Source organism: Chlorocebus sabaeus, chromosome 17 (assembly GCF_047675955.1).
Source record: "Chlorocebus sabaeus isolate Y175 chromosome 17, mChlSab1.0.hap1, whole genome shotgun sequence".
NCBI lineage: Eukaryota > Metazoa > Chordata > Mammalia > Primates > Cercopithecidae > Chlorocebus > Chlorocebus sabaeus.
In genome coordinates, this window is record NC_132920.1 from 33,535,839 (window position 1) to 33,559,111 (window position 23,273).

General features: G+C 48.1%; 1 protein-coding gene and 1 pseudogene across 3 annotated transcripts; one reads left to right on the top strand and one right to left on the bottom strand.

Moving 5' to 3' along the window:
- Positions 1–259: 259 nt before the first annotated feature.
- On the bottom strand, positions 260–821 carry LOC119626763 (large ribosomal subunit protein eL33 pseudogene; annotated as a pseudogene).
- Positions 822–4,552: 3,731 nt separating this feature from the next.
- KIFC1 (kinesin family member C1) lies at positions 4,553–22,426 on the top strand. Of its 3 annotated transcripts, none has more exons than XM_007972939.3 (11): positions 4,553–4,679; positions 10,872–11,009; positions 11,151–11,250; positions 15,836–15,889; positions 16,008–16,058; positions 16,252–16,652; positions 17,371–18,150; positions 18,735–19,025; positions 19,131–19,204; positions 19,341–19,416; positions 22,187–22,426. In XM_007972939.3, exons 2-11 carry the CDS (start codon positions 10,983–10,985, stop codon positions 22,229–22,231), a joined length of 1,899 nt encoding a protein of 632 aa, XP_007971130.3. In that variant the 5' UTR covers positions 4,553–4,679; positions 10,872–10,982; the 3' UTR covers positions 22,232–22,426. The 3 variants fall into 3 exon arrangements, with proteins under 3 accessions (XP_007971130.3, XP_007971129.1, XP_072862006.1); XM_007972938.3 differs by lacking the exon at positions 4,553–4,679 and adding an exon at positions 4,687–4,876; XM_073005905.1 differs by lacking the exons at positions 4,553–4,679; positions 22,187–22,426 and adding an exon at positions 4,688–4,876 and having other exon boundaries at positions 19,131–19,235.
- The last annotated feature ends 847 nt before the right edge of the window (positions 22,427–23,273 follow it).

Genomic DNA, 23,273 nt, shown 5'->3' on the forward strand with positions numbered 1-23,273 from the left:
AGCCTGGTCTGGAACTCCTGACCTCAAGTGGTCCTCCTGCCTTGGCCTCCCAAAGTGCTGGGATTAGAGGCATGATCCACCATGCCTGGCTTTTTTTTTGTCTTTTTTTTTTTTTTTTTTTTTAAGAGCACAAATCCATGTTTATTTATTGACTTTTCTTTTTTCTTTTTCTTTTTTTTTTGAGACTCAGCCTCGCTCTGTCGCCCAGGCTAGAGTGCAGTGGCACAATCTCGGCTCACTGCAACCTCCGCCTCCTGGGTTCATGCAGTTCTCTGCCTTAGCCTCCCAAGTAGCTGGGATTACAGGTGCTCGCCACCACACCCAGCATTTTTGTATTTTTAGTACAGACGGGGTTTCACCATTTTGGTCAGGCTGGTCTTGAACTCCTGACCTCGTGATTTACACGCCTCAGCCTCCCAAAGTGCTGGGACGACAGGAGTGAGCCACTGCACCCAGCCTATTGACTTTTCATTAGTTTAAATCCTTGAGGGGTACAGCATCGCTCGGATTCTGTGTCCAATAGCCTTAGTGGGAAGATTGCTTCAGAATTTGGCACCAACCATGCCACTGTTTCTGTGGGCCTGAGTTACCTTTCCCCAGATTACTCTGGTTTTGTTTGGTTTGCTGCCAGGAGTCACTGTGCTGTTCTTTGCTTTGTATACATAAGTGCATCTCTTGCCCCAATAGAATTCTGTTTCATCTCGGGCATAAACACCTTCAATTTTAAGAAGAGCTATAGGCTCCCTCTGGTTCTGGAGACCCCACTTATAGCCGCCAAAAATGGCCTTGGACCACAGCCTTCCAGACATAGTTCCTTTTAGAAGTCCTTTTCCCAGCAGGCCTCCACAGGAGTCAAGATGGTAGGAAGAGCTTTTTTTAATTATTTTTTATTTTATTTTTTATTTTTTGAGACAGAGTTTCACTCTTGTTGCCCAGGCTGGAGTGCAATGGTGCAATCTCGGCTTACTGCAACCTTCGCCTTACAGGTTCAAGCAATTCTCCTGCCTCAGCCTCCTGAGTAGCTGGGATTACAGGCGGCTGCCACCATGCCTGGCTAATTTTTTTGTGGGTTTTGTTGTTGTTGTTGTTGTTGTTGTTTTGAGACAGAGTCTCGCTTTGTCGCCCAGGCTGGTGTACAGTGGCGCTCTCTGGGCTCACTGCAAGCTCCGCCTCCCGGGTTCACGCCATTCTCCTGCCTCAGCCTCCCGAGTAGCTGGGACTACAGGTGCCCATCACCACGCCCAGCTAATTTTTTGTATTTTTGGTAGAGACGGGGTTCACCATGTTGGCCAGGCTGGTCTCAAACTCCTGACCCCAGGTGATCTGCCCGCCTCAGCCTCCCAAAGTGCTGGGATTACAGGTGTGAGCCACAGCGCCAGGCCAAGCCTGTGGTTATTCTATTCTCAACAAATGGCATGGTTTGACGGGGAAGGGCATACTCCTTTCTTCCGGGCTTTTCCTGAAATGTGGATACATTACTTCCATTTGTGCTCTATTGGCCAGAGCACCGTCCATTGCCATACCTAGTCCCAAGACAGGCTGGGAATTGAGGTCTTTTTTGGTGGCCCTGTGTCTTGCAAAAAACTGGAGGGTTCATTAAGAAGAAAAGATTGGAGAAACAATACTGGGGGGGAAACTAACAGCCTCTATCAAAGGCTCAGTGTCACTATCAATATTATGCTCAACTGTGAGAGGCTGGACCAAGGTTGAGTGCCTGAGTCACAGCACCCTGTGTGGGCAGGACACCCCTGGACAGGCCTGTAGCACTTGAGGTGGCCCAGCAGGAAACCCTGCCCTGTGGGGCTCTCTATAGCAGATGGTGGCAAACTGCATGATGCACAGGAAAAGGAGTGTTTACTCCTTTTCCCCATGTTGCCCAGGCTGGTCTTGAACTCCTGGGCTCACTCCAGCACAGACTTTGTCCCTGTAAAGCTTCACCCTTCCCCATCCTGGAAGTAGGGAATCCCACCAACTGACAGATTTGAAGGAGACTCCTGCTCCTATCCCCAGGGTAAAGCCTTCGTGGTCTGCCCCCTCCTACCCATCCCGCCAGCCTCAGCTCCCCAGACTGTTCTGTGCTGCAGCCCTTCTCAGTTCTGCACACTTGATGAGCCTGGCTCTGGCCCGTTGTGCCCTGCTGCTGCTGCTCAGGGATACATACAATTGTACAGACCGTGCTAAGAACTTCACATGCATGATCTCTTTTATTTTTTGTCGCTGCCTCTCTGCTCATCTGTACTCCTCACTGGGCCAGAACTTTGAGAAATGGAGGCCCACATCTGTTGTGTTCACTGCTGTATTCCCAGTAAGCAGCACGGTGTGGCACCTTCACAGGTCCTCTGGCTCCAGATCGTTGGCACACAATAAGTGTTTCTTTTTTTTAATTATTATTATTATTATTATTATTGAGAAGGAGTCTCACTGTGTTAGCCCAGGCTGGAGTTCAATGGTGCGATCTCAGTTCACTGCAACCTCTGCCTCCCGGGTTCAAGCAATTCTCCTGCCTCAGCCTCCTGAGTAGCTGGGATTACAGGCACACCACCACAGCCAGCTAATTTTTATATTTTTAGTAGACACGGGGTTTCACCATGTTGTTCAGGCTGGTCTTGAACTCTTGACCTCAGGTGATCCATCTGCCTCAGCCTCCCAAAGTGCTGGGATTACAAGTGTGAGCCACCGTGCCCAGCCTGAGCTTAACTTTTATGTATGTAAATATTCATGGAACCAAATAGTACAATTTTTAAAGTTACGCTTTCTAATTGGTGTTGCTGAAGATGGAAATGCAATTGATCTTGTAAATTGATTTTTTTCCTCTTACTGATCTTTTATCCATCAACCTTGCTAAACTCATTTATCAATTTTATCTGAATTTTACTTTAGGGTTGCTGTACATGCAATAATTTCATCTGCGAATATTAACATTATTGTTTTTTGTAATCCTTATATATTTGTTGCTGCACTGGCTACAACTTCCATTGTTGTATTGATGAGGATTATTGAGAGAAGGCATCCTTGCCTTGTTCCCCATCTTGAAAGGAATGCTTTCAACATTTCACCATTATGGTGAGGCATTTTGCGAAATTTTTGAAGATGTCCTTTATCAGCTTCTGGAGTTTTTTTTTTTTTAAATCAATGGGTGTTGAATATTTTGAGTGGCTTTGCTGCATCAATTGGGATGAATAAATTTTCCCCCTTTCATCTGCTAATGGGTCTATATTTCTCCTAGTTTAACTTTTTCTTTTAATTTGATAAATATCTTTAGCTATATGTTTCTTCTCAGGTCTCCCTTCTCAGTTACTCCCTTTACCTTCCATTGTTGGTTTTCTCTAGTTTCTTCCTTTACTTTTCTTTTTACTGTGTTCTCTTCCAGCTCTTGCTTTTTGGAGTTTTCCCAGGATATCAAAGGTTGGGGGGATGGCAACATGGTTTTCAGACAGTGTGTCTCCCCACAATCTGCTTCTCTCCACAAGTTTGTTTGAAGCCAAGTTAAAGCAATGGATAGAAGACGGCAGCGTGGGTGCCAGACCTGCCAATTTCCAACTGCACACCAAACCCCCCAACATATGCTTTAGGCCCCTGCCTTTCGGCTTCATAAATAAAACCCTGTCCTGACTACCTCCAGGATTGGATGGAAACTCGGATGAGTAAATATGGTAGAACGACTTTGCAAACTAGCACCTTATTCACACGTAAGAGGTTGCTCTTGTCACCGAGCCTGTTAGAGGCAACGTGAGTTAACAGAAATAGCTCGAATTTTGAAGCTAATGGAATCTAGATCCATTCCCAACCAGCGGTGTGACCTTATACTTACTATTTAACCTTTCTGAACCTGTCTCCATCCATCTATACAAAGAACGTGGCACAATGTAGGAACTCAGTGAATTTTTGAGATTATAAGAGGAGATAATACAGGTCCATAACCTGAAAAACATAAAATACTCCATAAATGGAAAAAGTAAATCCTCCCTGGGCTCGAGACTCCAAAGACCCTGAGCCCAGCACCAGTAACAGCACCCAGGTAAGTAGGTTGACTGAGAGAAGAGGGCTATAAAAAAAAAATTATTTCCTGAGTTTTGAATCCCCACTGTCAGGCTTCAATGGAGCGCAAAAGTTCCTAAATTTGGTGAGAAATGGCAACATTACCAGGGAATGAACACACCAGGCCACTAACGTCCACATGAGGGCTCCAGGAGCCACTTCCGGGCCCAGTCAACCACGACCAGGAGAGGCAGCGCTGGAGCCGCAATCACGTCGACGAAAAACGAGTGCGCTCCCTACTGCAGTCACCAGGAGGCGCTAGTCCAGCCTGTCTCCCGGCAATGGTCCCTGTTTGCGCATGTGTGATTTCTTTCCTCCAGCATCCCCGCCCCTCCTCCTCCGGCCGCCACCAGTTACGTTCGGCCAGTTCCGTTCGTGCGGCGACGTCCACGCATTTTTTGACGTAGCGAGCGACGGCGGGGAGCGGAGCGGAAGTCCAGCACGGTTGCCGCTAGAGGAGGGAGGGGTGAGAAGCGTAAGTGGGACCGGAAGTGGAATTAATCCGCTTACCTATCCGGCGCCTGCGAAACAGAAAAGAGAAGGCGCCTGTCGGGCGGGGTGTGGCTTCGGGTGGCGGAGGACGCTGCGATTGGCCCTCGGCTGTGGCGACAGCGACGATTGGTCCCTGCGTGCAGAGCGCGGTGAGAGCGGGTGGCGGCCGTTGGAATTCAAAAGTGGCGGGTGTGGCGCGGGGCTGGTAGCGGCCGGAGCCGCGCGAGTTCTCTACCCTGCTTCGTGAGCGGGCAAGAGAACGCGAATCCCAGGATCCCCGGAACCCAGATCTTTTCCACTGCATTCCCCCGGCGCGTGTGGGACCGAGGTGGACATGGATCCGCAGGTGAGTAGGGGGCGGCGCGGGTGTCCTGTCCTGGGGATGGGGACGACGGCTGGCCGCCCCGATGCTGTTGCGTCCCCGGCTCCCGGCCGGCCTTTGTCATGTCTACCGGGAGAACGAAGGTCCGTGCGGCCCCGCACAAGTGGAAAGGGGCGGAGACAGGAGTGGAGACGGCAAAGTGCACCCGGGGAGGTCGGAAGGGACGTCTGTCTGTCTTCACCCAGCTTCAAGTCTCGGGACCCCCTCCCTTTCATGTCTCCGAGATTTCCCCTTTCGAATTCTCAGGCTCCTCTGACACATTTCCACTTCTTTATTCCTACTCAGGGTGTGATTGCAGTGTGTAAGAAGGGAGAGTTCTGATATGACTTCTTCCTTTGGGGACATGGTGTCTGAGGCCACATCCTTGCTGAGGTCCTTTTGTGTTATCGCCTCTCCTCATCACTGCTGCTTCAGAGTGTAGGAAAGGGAGAAGGAGAATAGGGTAATCTGGGCCGGAAGACTCATTCTCTCTCTCCTTTCCCAAAATTTGCAGATTGCTGCCCAATGAAACTGATTGATTTAGTTCTTTCTTTTAAATGGTGCCCTGCTGCACCCCACAACCATATGCAGCTTCCTCTCTCCAGTGAAGAGAGATGAATGTGTATGACAGCTGGAGTGTACTGATTTCTGGTGCCAGGAAAGGTCTCCTGCCTGAATCTTTTGTTTACTAGTATTTCAAGTTCAGGTTTCTCTAAAGTTAGGATTCCCTTAAGAGAGATTCTTTCTGTCGTGACAACCAGAGAGCAGAGTAGTATGATGTGACAGTGAGAAGTAGTAAAAGCTTTATCAGATCTACTCATCAAGTATTTACTGAGCACCTACTACATGCCAGGCGCGGTTGTAGGTACTTAGGATGCAGCAGTGAACAAGGGACAAATCGCTGCCATCATGGAGCTGCCATTCTATGGGGATACAGACAACAAATGTAATAAATGAATTATATAACTGCTGGAAGGCCATAAATGCTGTGGAGAAAAGGAGAAATTCAAGGTTAAGGGAGCAGGAGAAGCCAACTGGCGGGATAGAATATTAAATAGGGTGGTCTCAGTAACCCCCATTGAAAAGATGAGTTGAAGGAAGTGAGGGAGATAGACAAGCAGATAGTGAGGGAAGAACATTTCAGGTAGAGGGAATCTGCTAGAGCAGAGTCCCTAAAGAGTTGTAAGGAGGGAAGTGTGGCGGGATTGAAGTGAGCAAGGGGAAAAGTTATGGGAAAAGAAGTCAGGTAATGGGTAGTGGGGTTGCTGATCACAGTTGGTCCTTGTGGGGGTCATTGTGAGGACTTTTACTCTGAGTGAGATGGGGAATCACTGGACGATTTTAAGCAAAGAGATAATATTTGTCGGGTCCAACATTTTCACAACCATAGCACCATTGCCTTTTGTTTTGATTTTTTGTTTGCTTCTTGTTTTTTTTGTTTTGTTTTTGAGACAGGTTCTTTCTCTGTTCCCAGGCTGGAGTGCAGTGGCATGATCATGGCTCACTAGAACCTTAACTTCCTGGGTTCAAGTGATCCTCCCACCTCAGCCTCCTGAGTAGCTGGGACTACAGGCACCTGCCGCCATGCCTGGCTAGTTGTTTGTATTTTTTATAGAGATTTGCCATGTTGCCCAGGCTGGTCTGGAACTCCTGGGCTCAAGCAATTCACCTGCCTTGGCCTCCCAAAGTGCTGGGATTACAGGCATGAGCCACCGTGCCCTGCAACTTCTTCTTTTTTTTTTTTTTTTTTTTTTGAGATGTAGTCACGCTCTGTCGCCAGCCTGGAGTGCAGTGGTGCAATCTTGGCTCACTGCAACCTCCGCTTCCCGGGTTCAGGCGATTCTCCTGCCTCAGCCTCCCGAGTAGCTGGGACTACAGGTGCGTGCCACCACACCTGGCTAATTTTTTGTATTTTTAGTAGAGACAGGGGTTCACTGTGTTAGCCAGGATGGTCTCGATCTCCTGACCTCATGATCCTCCTGCCTCGGCCTCCTAAAGTGCTCGGATTACAGGCATGAGCCACCACACCTGGCCAACATTTTTTGTCATGACTAGGTGGGGGGTTGCTACTGGCATCTAGTGGATAGAGGCAGGGATGCTGCTAGGCATCTGACAGTGTGCAGGACTGCATTGGACATTGTCAAATGTCACCTGGGGGATAAAATAGCCCTCAGTTGAGAACCACTGGTTTATGATAATCTAGGTGCCAGATGATGGTGTCTTAGGTCAGGGTGGTAGCAGTGGAAGAAATAGTAAAAAGTGGTTGGGTTCTGGATATATTTTGAAGGTACAATCAGCCATGCTTTGCCGACAGATTAGATGTGGTATGTAGGAGAAAGAGAAGACTGGGTTTTTGGCTTGAGCACCTGAAAGATGGAGTTATATTAATTGAGATGGAGAAAGCTGCAAGAGGAGCAAGTTCAAAGCAGGGTTGGACATCAAGAGGTCAGTTATTAGACTTCCAAATGGAGATTTTTTTTTTGAGATGGAGTCTCTCACTCTTACCCAGGCTGGAGTGCAGTGGTGCGATCTCGGCTCACCGCAACTTCTACCTCCCAGCTTCAAGTGATCCTCCCGCCTCAGTCTCCCGAGTAGCTGGGATTACAGGCATGCACCACCACGGGTAATTTTTGTATTTTTAGTAGAGACAGAGTTTTGCCATGTTGGCCAGGCTGGTCTCGAACTCCTGACCTCAAGTGATCCACCCACCTCAGCCTCCCAAACTGCTGGGATTACAGGCATGAGGCACCACTCCCAGCCTTAAATAGAGATGTTGAGGATGCAGTTCAGTATAGGTGCAGGATTGAGGTCTGAGCTGGACATATAAATTTGGAAACTGTCAGCATATCAATGATACTTAAAGCCATGGGAGTGGATAGTGAGTATAGATAGAGAATGCTGTTAAAGTCTGGAGTGATGGGGAGGACCTGCCAGTGAGGTAAGAAAGGGTGGTCTCCTGGAAGCTAAATGAAGAATGCCTATTAAGGAAAAGGAGAGTGATCAATTGTATCAAATGCTGTTTAATGGGTCAAGAAAATGAAGATAAAGAATTGACTTAGCAACATGAAGTTACTCGTGATCTTGAGAATAGGAATTTCGATGGAATGGTGGGAATGAAAGCCTGATTGCAATGGGCTTAGGAGAGAAATTGGCCACAGTGAATACAATATAGGTAATACTTTTGCTGCTAAGAGTTTTGCTGCTAAGGGCGGCAAGGAAAAAGGATAGTATCTGTTAGGGAAAACAGTTCAGATTCTTTTAGGTTCGAAGAAATAATAGAGTTTGTTGTATGTCAGTTGGAGTGATGCCATATAGCGCAAAGCTGATGGTGCAGAGGTGAGAAGGGATGATTGCTGGAGGAATGTTCCTGCAATTGGGAGGATTTGGTGAGTCCAGGATTTGGTGAGGAGGGGTGGGATGTGATGCATATGTGAAAGGGTTGCCTTAGGAGCAGGGCCATCCATCTCTGATCTTGTGGTGAGGTGGATGTAGGCAGGGTTGCATGAATATCCATTCTTATAGAAGGTTTAGTGCTTATGCTTCTCATTGTGGAAAGTTGGAGGGTATCATGTCTAGCTTTATATTAATAGATGGGAAAAATATATATACTGTGGTCTTTGGAGTTGTCCTGAATAAACAAACCTTTAAACACATTTTCTGAACCGACAGATTCCAAGGAGGTAGGTCTGTGGCAGATCCACTATGGTAGTGTAGAGAGGAGGAAGGGCACAGGGTATTTTTGAAAATCAGTGTTTGACTTTGGAATACTTAAAGAAAAATTTGGTTTCCATACTATAATTGATTACACTAAATTAAAATAAGCATTCTTTGTGCACATTTCTGTAGGTGGCAGGAAAAATACTACCTCTTTTTTTCCCATTTTATTTGTATAGAAGCCAATGGTATGGATATATCACAGTGTAAGTATTGCCCCACTGATGAACATTAAATTTCATTCCTTCAAAAACTGTAGAGTCCTACCATGTAGCAGACGTTGTACTAGGTCCTCTGGTTATATAGTTACGAACAAAACAGATGAATTCTTATGGTGCTCACAGTCTTATATAGGGGTTATGATAATAAATTAAAAACAAAAGAAAACAGTGTATCAGGTTGTTTCATAATTTTTAAAAATAATGATGCTTTATGAACTTCCTTGAGTAAATCTTATTGTATCACAGGTAGCTCAAACTCACTTTCCCAAAATTGAACTTAGCATCCATAAAACCAATCCTGCTGGGTCCAATGGCACATGCCTGTTGTCCTAGGCACTTAGGAGGCTGAGGCAGGAGGATCACTTGAACTCAAAGTTCAAAACCAGCTTGGGCAACCCTGTCTCAAAACAAATAAACAAAAACCAGCTCTTCAGGTACTCAGATCTCTGTGTTATTTCTTTTCTTTTTCTTTTTTGAGACAGGATCTCAGTATGTCGCCCAGGCTGGAGTGCTGGAGTGCAGTGGCATGATCGCAGCTCACTGCAGCCTTGACCTGGGCCCAAGCCATCCTCCCACCTCAGCCTCCCTTGTAGCTGGGACCACAGGCAAATGCCATCTGGTTCGCTAAGGTGGATGTCTGCCTAGCTTAGCCCTCAAGCTTCTAGAATAGCCCCTTTCAACTAAGTTCCATGAGAATTAAGTTCTTTTTTTTTTTTTTTTTCTGAGATGGAGTCTCACTCTGTTGCCCAGGCTGGAGTGCAGTGGCGCGATTTTGGCTCACTGCAAGCTACGCCTCCCGGGTTCACACCATTCTCCTGCCTCAGCCTCCCGAGTAGCTGGGACTACAGGCGCCCGCCACCACACCCAGCTAATTTTTTGTATGTTTTAGTAGAGATGGGGTTTCACCATGTTAGCCAGGATGGTCTCAATCTCCTGACCTCATGATCTGCCCACCTCAGCCTCCCAAAGTTCTGGGATTACAGGCGTGAGACACCGCGCCTGGCCAAGTTCTTCGTCTTTTTTTTTTTGAGACGCAGTCTCGCTCTGTCACGCAGGCTGGAGTGCAGTGGTATGATCTTGGCTCACCACAACCTCTGCCAGTCACTCAAGCAATTGTCTTCCTCGGCTTCCCAAGCAGCTGGATTACAGGCACATGCCACCATGGCTGGGTAATTTTTGTAGAAACGGGTTTCACCATGTTGGTCAGGCTGGTCTTGAACTCCTGACCTTAAGTAATCTGCCCGCCTCAGCGTCCCAAAGTGCTGGGATTACAGGCGTAAGCCACCGTGCTCGGCCAGAATTAAGTTCGAGTGCCTTTTTTTTTTGAGATGGAGTCTCACTCTGTTGCCCAGGCTGGAGTGCAGTGGTGTGATCTCGGCTCATCGCAACCTCTGCCTCCTAGGTTCAAGTGATTCTCCTGACTCAGCCTCCCAAGTAGCTGGTATTGCAGGCATGCGCCACCACACCCAGCTAATTTTTGTATTTTTAGTAGAGACAGGGTTTCACCATGTTGGCCAGGCTAGTCTCAAAGTCCTGACCTTGTGATCTGCCTGCCTCAGCCTCCCAAAGTGCTGGGATTACAGGCGTGAACTGCTGTACCTGGCCCAGGTAAAACATTTCAAATATTGCTCAATAAATGTTGCCTGATTCTCCCAAGCAGTCTTCAGCCCTCAGATATCTTCCACTCTCTCCCTTATTTATGATTCTCAGCTTCAGCCAAAAGGGCCAGTTGGTTTCTTAGCCATGCTGTGTGCATATTTGCATTTTTGCCTTCCAGAAAAAGCATCCATTCCTCTCTGCTTGTTTGACTCCTGCCCTTAAAGTTAGTCAAGTCCAGCTTTTCTCCTAGAGGTTATTCCCATTTTTAGGTTATGTCCCCACTTCTGTTCATGCTGTCTGTCTGGCACATAATTCAGCTTTTGGCACAAGTGGTGCTCAGTGCTTGGTGTGGTGATGTTGATAATTGAGGCTGGGGGGCCCAGACGGGAAGTTCTTGGGACATTTGGGCTCCTGGGTATTGTCTTAAGGGTCTCTTTTCCCAACAGAGGTCCCCGCTGTTGGAAGTAAAGGGGAACATAGAACTGAAGAGACCTCGGATTAAGGCCCCTTCCCGGCTGCCTCTCTCAGGAAGCAGACTCAAGAGGAGGCCTGACCAGATGGAAGATGGCCTGGAGCCTGAGAAGGTGAGCTGGGCGTGGAGAGCTGTGCATGTGTGTGTGGGGTATGTGGGGGTGTGTGTGTGTATGTGTGTGTGAAAGAAAGGAGAGAGAGAGTATAAACCATTTGGGAGGGTGACTGTGGACCTTGTCTTTATCTTTCCCCAGAAACGGACAAGAGGCCTGGGTGCAACGACCAAAATTACCACATCCCACCCAAGAGTTCCATCCCTCACTACAGTGCCACAGACACAAGGCCAGACCACAGGTGGGCTCTCGGGATGGATAGCCTCGAAGGACACGGAAGTCCAGTGCTCTTCAACTCACTTGTTTCTTTTCTTTCAATTTTATTCTATTTTGTTTTTTTTCTGTTTTTGTTTTTGTTTTTTTGAGACAGAGTCTTGTTCTGTCGCCCAGGCTGGAGTGCAGTGGCGCGACCTCTGCTCACTGCAACCTCCTCCCAGGTTCAAGGGATTCTCCTACCTCAGCCTCCGGAGTAGCTGGGATTACAGTTGCCCACCACCATGCCCAGCTAATTTTTGTATTTTTAGTAGAGACGGGGTTTCACCATGTTGGCCAGGCTGGTCTTGAACTCCTGGCCTCAGGTGAGGCACCGCGCCCAGCCTGTCTATTTTGAATAGGTAATAACATTTCATTTGGTTCAGAATTCCAAAGGCACAAAGGTTGTTGTATAGTAAAATTTGCTTCCTGTTTCTGTCCTCCAACCACCCAGTTCTGCTACCCAGGGCAACTGTATGTTCTTCCAGGAAAATTCTATTGGTATTCAAGCAAGTAAGACTATACTCCCCCACCTTTTTTACGCAAACGGTGGTATACTTTAGACATGGTTCTGCTTTTACTTATCTTGATCCAACTTGCTTTTTGGCCTATGGAGTACAGTTGGCCCTCTGTATCCGTGGGTTCTGCTTCTGTAGATTCAACCAACCATCGGTTGAAAATATTCAAGGAGAGTAGGCACAGTGGCTCACGCCTATAATCCCAGCACTTTGTGAGGCCAAGGTGGGTGGATTACCTGAAGTCCGGAGTTCCAGACCAGCCTGGCCAACATGGTGAAACCCTGTCTCTACTAAAAATACAAAATTAGCCGGACATGATGTCCCGCACCTGTAATCCAGCTACTCTGGAGGCTGAGGCAGGAGAATTGCTTAGAACCCGGGAGTTGGAGGTTGCAGTGAGCCGAGATTGCGCCAGCCTGGCGACAGAGCGAGACTCGGTCTCAAAAAAAAAAAAAAGAAAAGAAAATATTCATGGAAAATAAAAAAATAACCAAAAAATACAATATAACAATTATAGTCATGTGTCACTTGGCAATGCAGATACATTATCAGAAATGCATTACTGTGGAAACATCATAGAATGTACTTACTGAAACCTAGATGATCTAGCCTGCTACACACCTAGGCTGTCTGGGATAGCCTATTGCTCCCAGGCAACAAGCCTGTGTGGCGTGTTACTATAGTGAAGCACTGTAGGTAACTATAACCCAGTGGTAACCATTTGTGTGTATAAACATACCTAAACATAGAAAAGGTACATTTAAAATAACAATATAAATGATAAAAAAAAGGGTACACCTGTACAGGGTACAAACCATTAAATGGAGCATGGTTGAATGGAAATTGCTCTGCATGAGTCAGTGAGTGAGTGGTGAGTGAATGTGAAGGCCTAGGGCCTTACTCTTCACTGCTGTAGACTTTAGAAACATGGTACAGTTAGGCTACACCAAATTTTTTTTTTTTTTGAGACGGAGTCTCGCTCTGTCGCCCAGGGTGGAGTGCAATGGCGCAATCTCGGCTCACTGCAAGCTCCGCCTCCCGGGTTCACGCCATTCTCCTGCCTCAGCCTCCCGAGTAGCTGGGACTACAGGCGCCCGCCACTGTGCCCGGCTAATTTTTTCTATTTTTAGTAGAGACGGGGTTTCACCATGGTCTCGATCTCCTGACCTTGTGATCCGCCCGCCTCGGCCTCCCAAAGTGCTGGGATTACAGGCGTGAGCCACCGCGCCCGGCTGGCTACACCAAATTTATAAAAAATAGTTCTTTTATAATAAATTAACCTTAGTTTACTATAACTGTTTTGCTTTATAAACTTAACATTTTTTTTCCCACTTGCCAAGGCTGATGTAACATTTTAATCTTTTTTTAACTCTCTTTTTTTTTTTTTTGAGATGAAGTCTCGCTCTGTCGCCCAGGCTGGAGTGCAGTGGCACAATCTCAACTCACTGCAAGCTCCGCCTCCCAGGTTCACGCCATTCTCCCGCCTCAGCCTCCCGAGTAGCTGGGACTACAGGCGCCCTCCACCACACCTGGCTAATTTTGTTTTTTGTATTTTTAGTAGAGACGGGGTTTCACCATGTTAGCCAGGATGGTCTCGATCTCCTGACCTCGTGATCTGCCTGCCTCAGCCTCCCAAAGTGCTGGGATTATAGGTGTAAGCCACCGCACCCGGCTATCTTTTTGACCTTATAATAACAACTTAAAACACATTGTATAGCTGTACAGAAATATTTACTTATATCCTTATTCCTCATGCTTTTTTTCTGTCTAAATTTTTTTTTTGGGTGGGGAGCATATACTCAGGGCAATATGAATCTCCGTCTCCTGGGTTGAAAAGAAAATTCTTTTTTTTTTTTGAGACAGTCTTGCTGTGTTGCCCAGGCTAGAGTGCAGTGGCATGATCTCAGCTCACTATAACCTCCACCTCCCGAGTTCAAGCAATTCTCCTGCCTCGGCCTCCCGAGTAGCTATAACTACAGGTGCATGCCACCACGCCTGTCTAATTTTTTGTATTTTTAGTCGAGATGGGGTTTCACCGTGTTAGCCAGGATGGTCTTTTCTCCTGACCTTGTGACCTACCCGCCTCAGCCTCCACAAGTGCTGGGATTACAAGCATGAGTTACTATGCCCCGCCTAAAATTCTTTTTTTAATTTAAAATTTTATTTGTATTTTTTCCAAGAAGTAAGCTTGAATTTGAAAATTTTTCAATATTATTTTGCTTTTGAAACCTTTTGTTAAAAATGAAGAAATACACACATTAGTCTAGGCCTACACAGGGTCAGGATCGTCAACATTACTGGCTTTCACCTCCACATCTTGTCTCACTGGAAGATCTTCAGGGGCAGTAACACACATAGAGATGTGACTTCCTGTGATAACAGGGTCTTCTGGAATGCCCTTTTTTTTTTTTTTTTTGAGAAGGAGTCTCGCACTGTCGCCCAGGCTGGAGTGCAGTGGTGTGATCTCGGCTCACTGCAGCTCCGCCTTCCGGGTTCACACCATTTTCCTGCCTCAGCCTCCCTGGTAGCTGGGACTACAGGCGCCCGCCACCACGCCCAGCTACTTTTTTGTATTTTTAGTCGAGATGGGGTTTCACCGTGTTAGCCAGGATGGTCTCAATCTCCTGACCTCGTGATCTGCCCGCCTCGGCCTCCCAAAGTGCTGGGATTACAAGTGTGAGTTACTATGCCCCGCCTAAAATTATTTTTTTAATTTAAAATTTTATTTTTAAAATTAAATTGGAATGCCTTTTGAATGACATGCCTGAGGCTGTTTTATAGTTAACTGCTTTTGCAAATAGACGGAGTACACTCTAAAATAACAATAAAAAGTACAATACAGTAAATATATAAACTAGTAACAGTCATTATCATTTTCAGGTATTATGTACTATATATAATTGTATGTGCTATACTTTTATACAACTGGCAGTACATTAGGTTTGTTTATACCAGAATCACCACAAACAGGTGGGGAATGCTATGACATTACCATGGCTATAATGTCACTAGGCAATAGGAATTTTTAGCTCCATTATGATGTTACGGGGCTACTGTTGTATATGCAGTCTGTCATTGACCGAAACGTCATTATGGGCACATGACTGTATTGACATAGCATTTACATTGTGTTAGATATTATAAGTAATCTAAAGATGATTTAAAGTATATGTGGCTGGATGCTGTGGCTCACGCCTGTAATCCCAGCACTTTGGGAGGCTGAGGCAGGCAGATCACCTGAGGTCAGGAGTTTGAGACCAGCCTGGCCAACATGCTGAAAACCTGTCTCTACTAAAAATACAAAAAAAAAAAAAAAAAAAAATTAGCTGGGCGTGATGGTGCATGCCTGTAATCCCAGCTACTCAGGAGGCTGAGGCAGAAGAATTGCTTGAACCCTAGAGGCGGAGGTTGCAGTGAGCCAAGATTGCGCCATTGCATTCCAGCCTGGGTGACAAGGGCGCAACTCCATCTCAAAAAAAAAAAAAAAAAAAATGGAGGCCAAGGCAGGCAGATCACCAGCTGTCAGGAGTTCGAGGCTAGCCTAATTAACATGGTGAAACCCCGTCTTTACTAAAAATACAAAATTAGCCAGGCATGGTGGTGCATGCCTGTAATCTCAGCTACTCAGGAGGCTGAGGCAGGAGAATCGCTTGAACCCGGGAGGTGGAGTTTGCTGTAAGCTGAGATCATACCATTGCACTTCAGCCTGGGCAACGAGTGAAACTCTGTCTCAATCATCAATAAATAAAGTATATGGGAGGGTGTGCATAGACTATATGTAATACTATATACCAATTTATGTAAGCGACTTGGGCATCCTTGGATTTTGGTATTCTTGGGGGGTGCTAGAATCAACCCCTTTTGGATACTGAGGGATGACTCTAATTTCTGGTTCTAGGGGAGGTATCATTAGGAGCTGGCCAGATGTAGGGATAAGGGAAGAAAGTTATCTTATTTCTAATTCTGAGAAAAGCACTTCTGCCCCTGTCCTAGCAAGATTACATGTCATCTTAAGAATGATCATTCTACCTTTGCTCTCTCCCATCTCCTGGGCAGCTCAAAAAGTTTCCAAGAAGACAGGACCCCGGTGTTCCACAGCTATTGCCACAGGTAATTGTGCTCAAGAGCTGGGTCTGAGAAGGGATTTGGGGTAATGTGTAAAGGGAGAATGACGGAGGTGAAGGGACACTGGTCCTGTACTTCCTAAGTCACCTCCTCAATTCTCTAGGGTTGAAGAACCAGAAGCCAGTTCCTGCTGTTCCTGTCCAGAAGCCTGGCAGTAGGTGACAAACATAACCACTGGGTGAGAGGCTGGGATAGGGAAGAGAAGATGGTGAGTGCCCAGAAAAATCCATTTGGTCTCTTAGGGGAAGGAGATGTAGCATCAGGTGTGGATCCCATAAAGGCTAGAAGGGAGGAGGGATAGAGAGCCTAGACTTCACTGAACTTTGTCCTTTCTGTGTTCGTCTTAGCATCAGCTGTTCCTCCCATGGCAGGAGGGAAGAAACCCAGCAAACGTCCAGCCTGGGACTTAAAGGGTCAGTTATGTGACCTAAACGCAGAACTAAAACGCTGCCGTGAGAGGACTCAAACATTGGACCAAGAGAACCAGCAGCTTCAGAACCAGCTCAGAGATGCCCAACAGCAGGCCAAGGCCCTGGGGACAGAGCGCAGGACACTGGAGGGGCATTTAGCCAAGGTACAGGCCCAGGCTGAGCAGGGCCAACAGGAGCTGAAGAACTTGCGTGCTTGTGTCCTGGAGCTGGAAGAGCGGCTGAGCACGCAGGAGGGCTTGGTGCAAGAGCTTCAGAAAAAACAGGTGGAATTGCAGGAAGAAAGGAGGGGACTGACGTCCCAACTAGAGGAGAAGGAGGTAAGGGCCAGATTTTCACCAGATGCCAGCCCCGCTTTCCTGGCAGAGGTCATGCCTCCCCTCTGTTCCAGGTGCCCCTCAAGTCTGTTTGGGCTCAGAACTCCTGAGCACCTATCTTTAGCAGTATAGGTGCTGCTGAAGATACCTCTCTCTTCCACCAGTCTGCACCCAGCCCACTCCTGACTGTCTTGCTTTCTGCCATGCTTCTTCCTACCCTTGACTGTTTGCAAAGCTCCCATTTAGATCTGTGTCTTCCTTAGTCCTCCATCCCTCTTTCTTTGGCATCCTGATCACAAATTCCTGTGGTACTCTCTTTCCCTCCTCCCATGTCCACTTGACTCCTTCCTGGTGAGCACCAACTAGATTAAATTATTTGCAGTCTCTTAAATGACTCAACTTTCACTTCTGGGCATTCTGCATATGTGCTTCCCTCTTTCTGGAATGTTCTTTGTGTACTGCATCCTTCCTTGGTTCACTTCTGTACTTCTGGGTATCAGCCTAGATATCATCTTCCTTGTGCTCCTCTGTGCTTGGGCATACCCATAGCACTCCCTGTCTTAGTACCATGATTCCTTATTTTCTTATCTTTCTTTGTTTACCAGGTGTTGAGGTCCTTTTCAGCGGGGACCTCACTCCACCCACTCCATATGCCACACAATTTGTTCTTATTCTTGGTTGCAAATCACCCTCTGTGTATGTTGTGTTCTGTTCTGGGCAGAGGAGGCTGCAGACATCAGAAGCAGCCCTGTCAAGCAGCCGAGCAGAGGTGGCATCTCTGTGGCAGGAGACTGCGGCCCAGGCAGCCCTACTGGCTGAGCGGGAAGAACGTCTTCACGGGCTAGAAATGGAGCGCCGGCGACTGCACAACCAGCTGCAGGAACTCAAGGGCAACATCCGTGTATTCTGCCGGGTCCGCCCTGTCCTTCCGGGGGAGCCCACTCCACCCCCCGGCCTCCTCCTGTTTCCCTCTGGCCCTGGTGGGCCCTCTGATCCTCCAACCCGCCTTAGCCTCTCCCGGTCTGACGAGCGGCGTGGGACCCTGAGTGGGGCACCAGCCCCACCAACTCGCCACGATTTTTCCTTTGACCGGGTATTCCCACCAGGAAGTGGACAGGATGAAGTGTTTGAAGAGATTGCCATGCTTGTCCAGTCAGCCCTGGATGGCTATCCAGTATGCATCTTTGCCTATGGCCAGACAGGCAGTGGCAAGACCTTCACAATGGAGGGTGGGCCTGGGGGAGACCCCCAGTTGGAGGGGCTGATCCCTCGGGCCCTACGGCACCTCTTCTCTGTGGCCCAGGAGCTGAGTGGTCAGGGCTGGACCTACAGCTTTGTAGCAAGCTACGTAGAGATCTACAATGAGACTGTCCGGGACCTGCTGGCCACTGGAACCCGGAAGGGTCAAGGGGGCGAGTGTGAGATTCGCCGTGCGGGGCCAGGGAGCGAGGAGCTCACTGTCACCAATGCTCGATATGTCCCTGTCTCCTGTGAGAAAGAAGTGAGGACCCATGGGCACTGGAACTGGGGAATGGGGAGGAGTGGGCAGGGTGCCACAAGATGGAGGTAGAGAGAGAAAGGAGCAGGAGAGAATTGAAGGATGAAGTACAAGTTGTGAGGCTGGGTTACCACATCCCGTTTTGGCCTGTGGGCTGTAGGTAGATCTGCCTTAACCCGGGAGTGGCGAGGGAGTGATGCAGCTGCCGAAATGGGGAGGGTCACTGCATCTCAGGTCTCATCTCCTTGCTCAGCTTATCCTAGCCATGCTGGTCTCCTGGCTATTCCTCAACCAACTAGTCATGCTCCCCATCTCAGGGCCTTTGCCTGGATGCTCCTTTCCTGGAGATCTTATGGCAATGAGGCCATCTTTGGCTATCCTGTCAAAACTTGGTTCCCCACCCGGCCTTTATACACTTCCTATTCTATGTATTCCTTACCATTTTCAGACATACTGTGCATCTAATTTTGTTTGTTGACAGGCTAGAAAGCTTCAAGAGAGTGGGGGTGGGCTCTTACTTATTTCCATACATATTACTATGTAATGACTTCTGCCTGCCCTTTTGCCCCTTCTGCTCCCATCCCCAGGTGGAGGCCCTGCTTCATCTGGCCCGCCAGAATCGGGCTGTGGCCCGCACAGCCCAGAATGAACGGTCATCACGCAGCCACAGTGTATTCCAGCTACAGATTTCTGGGGAGCACTCCAGCCGAGGCCTGCAGTGTGGGGCCTCCCTCAGTCTTGTGGACCTGGCCGGGAGTGAGCGACTTGACCCTGGCTTAGCCCTCGGCCCTGGGGAGCGGGAACGCCTTCGGGAAACACAGGCCATTAACAGCAGCCTGTCCACGCTGGGGCTGGTTATCATGGCCCTGAGCAACAAGGTGGGAATAGGGGTGGGGGTAGATATGGGACCTGGGGGCCAGTTGGGGTTGGCTGTGCAGAACTCTGCCCATTCCTAAACATCTGTCCCCACCTCAATCATGTAGGAGTCCCATGTGCCTTACCGGAACAGCAAACTGACGTACCTGCTGCAGAACTCTCTGGGTGGTAGTGCTAAGATGTGAGTGAAAGGGACAGATGGAAGGGTTCAGGTAGGAACTGTGTTGGGGTGAGGGGTAGAAAGAGGGGAACAGTGGAGACCTGTCCAGGCTCTGCTGGCCCCTAATGCTGGGATTGGGCATATTCTGTTTTCATAGGCTCATGTTTGTGAACATTTCTCCACTGGAAGAGAACGTCTCCGAGTCCCTCAACTCTTTACGCTTTGCCTCCAAGGTGCGATTACCACCAATCAATCCCAGGCCTTGTCAGGACCCATGGGTGCTTGTAGGCTTCTCCATTCCTATCCCTTCTGTCTTCTAGGGCAGGGAGCACATTTGTCCAGAAAGGTTTTACATTTGCAGGCATCTGAGGCAGTACTCACCATGGTTCCATTTTTAATTATTAGCTTTTGAGTTAAGTTTTTTAAAAAACAGGTGATTAATTTAACCTGAGAAAGCTGATTGAAAAAAAAAAAAGAAAAGGTGACTGACTAAAAGGTCTAAACTGGTTGGGCGCAGTAGCTCACGCCTGTAATCCGAACACTTTGGGAAGCCAAGACAGGAGGATTGCTTGAGCCCACGAGTTTAAAATCAGCCTGGGCAACATAGTGAGACCTGTCTACAAAAAACAGGAAAATTAGCTGGGTGTAGTGGCTCACACCTGTAGTTCAGCTACTCAGGAGGCTGAGGTGGGAGGATCACCTGAGCCTGGGAGGTAGAGGCTGCAGTGAGCCATGATCCTACCACTGCACTTCAGCCTGGGTGACAGAGCAAGACCTTGTCTCAAAAAACAAAACACACAAAATATCCCTAAGATTCCTCCCTATCAGCATACAGAGATCATTCCATTATTTTTAGGTCTGCCTAGGACTCCACTATGTAGTTGCACCAAAATTTATCCACCAGTTCCCTCTACTGGACACTTGGATTGTTTCCACCCTTTTTTAGTTACAAACAAGGCCACGTTGACTAACTTTGTACATACATCATTTTGTATTTTTTCAGTTACATCTAACCAGGGAAATAGTCCTTGAAATGGGATTACTGGATCAAAGGCTTACAGGTTTTTCAGACTGTTCCAAATAGTGTGAATTCAGACTCCAAACTCCATGAGGATCAGCCAGTGGCCATATGAATTCTCATGTATGAGAATTCCTTCCACTAGAATCTCCTCCCACTAGTGTTAAGCAAGTCAGAAAATTTCCTTACTGTCTGCCTCTACGGTAATTTTTTTCTCTGGTTCACCCTCCTCCTGAGTGTCTAGCCCTTTAATGGGCTCTGGCTTTATTTGAGGTCTGATCAGGTCTGTCCTGCTGTGCGCTTGGGCCTCCTCCCAATCAGCACTGATTGTCGCTGTAGCCAGCACCTGCACCCTGATCTGGTATTCTAAGTTCAATTTTAGAGGGTGGTGATGTTTTTTCTAATTTTTATTAATGTTATACCAATGTAACATCCAACAACATGAACTTTAATATCCTCTAATACCCAGTTTATGTTAAATTTCACCCAACTGTCTCAGAAGTGTCTTTTATACCTAATAGGTTTGTTCAAATCAGGATCCAGGCAAGGGCCACCCACTTGATTGAAATGTCTCAAGTTCCACAACCCTACCCCACACTGCCACTATTATGTCATTTGTTTGTTGAAGGTCATTTGTCCTATCGAATATACTATTCTGGATTTTGGCTGATTGCTTCCTCTTTCCCCCGTACTTTCACTTATTTATCATATTTGGGTGTTGTTAGCGTGATCCATCCATTTAAAAGCTCCTTACTGACTTTTTCACCTAGTGATTTTACCCATCAGTGACCATACCTGGATCCATTATTTCATTAAGGGGTTTTTAAATGGCGATTTTTCTAATCTTAGTTGTTCTGCATTGGTTAGTCATAATTTTTTTATGAAGATATTTGCCTTGCCATCTACTTGGTTTCTCTGAAATTCAGTTCATACAGGAAAAACAAGATAAATGCTGAATTATTTATTGATTTTCAGTATTGAGTTGATACCCTAGCAGCTTCCAAAGGTGACCAATGAATGTTTATCTGAGGGTTATCTTTATTTTTATTTTTATTTTTTTGAGACAGAGACTTGCTCTGTTGCCTAGACTGGAATTCAATGGCTCAATCATAGCTCACTGTAGCCACCAAAAGTGTTGGGATCACAGGCGTGAGCCACCCAGCCCAGCCACAGTCGTTCTTCTTTCTGATGCTCAAATTGCCCCATTTTGGGCCAATAGGAACCTCCTGGCCGGGTGCGGTGGCTCACGCCTGTAATCCCAACACTTTGGGAGGTCGAGGCGGGTGGATCACGAGGTCAGGAGATGGAGACCATCCTGGCTAACACGGTTAAACCCTGTCTCTACTAAAAATACAAAAAATTAGCCAGGTGTGGTGGCGGGCGCCTGTAGTTCCAGCTACTCAGGAGTCTGAGGCAGGAGAATGGCGTGAACCTGGGAGGTGGAGCTTGCAGTGAGCATCGAGATCGAGATCGAGATCGAGCCACTGCACTCCAGCCTGTGTGACAAAGCAAGACTGTCTCAAAAAAAAAAGAACCTCCTTCAGGTTGGCGCCAGTGTCCTTTAGACAGAACTCTAGCAGTCTTTTCAGATTCAACTTGTACATTTCCTCCCCAGATTTCAACTGATCCATTTTCTAAGGAGTCCTAGTTCCTAAATGGGTGTTACTACTCTTTTATCTCGGTTTAAGTATTTTACAGTGGGAGAGGTTGGAGGTCTCTAGTACAGGGTATTGCTGGAAATGAAAGCCTCCTCTCTCTGCTCCTGTATTTTCTTCTGGGGCTTCTATCTCTTCTCAGGCCTTTTAACCTCCTCCAAACCTAGTGTGCAGAGGAGAACCAACCATAACTGGGACCAGCCTGAACCTGCCTTTGGAGGCCTTATTTCAGTATTTCTGAGGGCAGCCCTAGCATTGGAGGATGGAAGGAGATCTTGGGGAAAATGTTGTATTGGTTACTCTGCAAACTTTTATCCTGTCTACCCCCAGGTGAACCAGTGTGTTATTGGTACTGCCCAGGCCAACAGGAAGTGAAGACGGATCCAGATCTTGTGTTGGGAGTGTGTGTGTGTGTCTGTATCTGTATGTGTATGTATTGGGTGAGGAGTGGGAGGGTTGCTGGAGGGTGCTTTATTGGGTGGAGGGCACCATGTCCCAGGGCTATCAAATAAAGAATAGTTTTTTTTTTTTTAAATAAAGGTTTATCTGCCCAAGAAGGCAGATATTTTCATATCTGTTTGTGTGGGAGGCGGGAGCGGGGGCTGAGGGCTTGGGCTTTCCTCTCCTCAGCTCTCACCGGTTCTGGACCATGGTCTGGATCATTTTCCCCTCTGCTGATACCCCCTCCCCCGTCCCTCACATCAGGGAGGCGTGCCCTCTAGCTATCCACGCCCTCCTTGGTCACTAGTTATAGATAAGTTTCACCCTTCCGCCGGCCACCCCAGCCCCAGGGAGCAACGTTCCTTTGGTGGGTGTCGGCAAATGGGGACCGGACCCCGGAGTCCAGAGGCGGGGCTAGCGCGCGCTCCCAAACTGCTGGCTCTTTCCTCCCGCCCTTTCCCTGCCTTTCCGTTCGAACGGCTGGGGCTCTGCCCGCTCGCTGGCCATTGGCTGGCTCTCGGTGGCGTCACCGCCTCGGGTCCTTGCCCCCTTCGTCTTTGCGCCAGCCCTGGAAGCACGGGGCGGGACGTGCCCGGGAAGCGGCGCGCACGCCCGCCGACTCCCTCGCGCCAACCGCCGACGGCCGCCGCCCCGTGAAGGAGGGGCTCAGTCCTCCCAGGTGCCGCGCGCAGGAGGGGACACGCGTGCGCAAAGGGGCGGCGGGTGGGGCGCGACTCGCCACGGGGAGGGCGGGGCTGGGGCTAACGACGAGTGGAGGGCGGGGCGCGCGAGGGAGGAGGGCGTGGTGGGGGCATCGAGAAGGGTGAATGGAGGGCGGGGCCGTGAACTGGGGCCGGGGGGCGGGACTTGGAGTGACCATGGGGGGTGGGGCAGTTAACGGATGTGGCATGGGGCGGGGGACCAGTCCGGAGGCGCGCTGCCGGGAGGGGGGATTCCCTCGTGCCCCAAGGGCGAG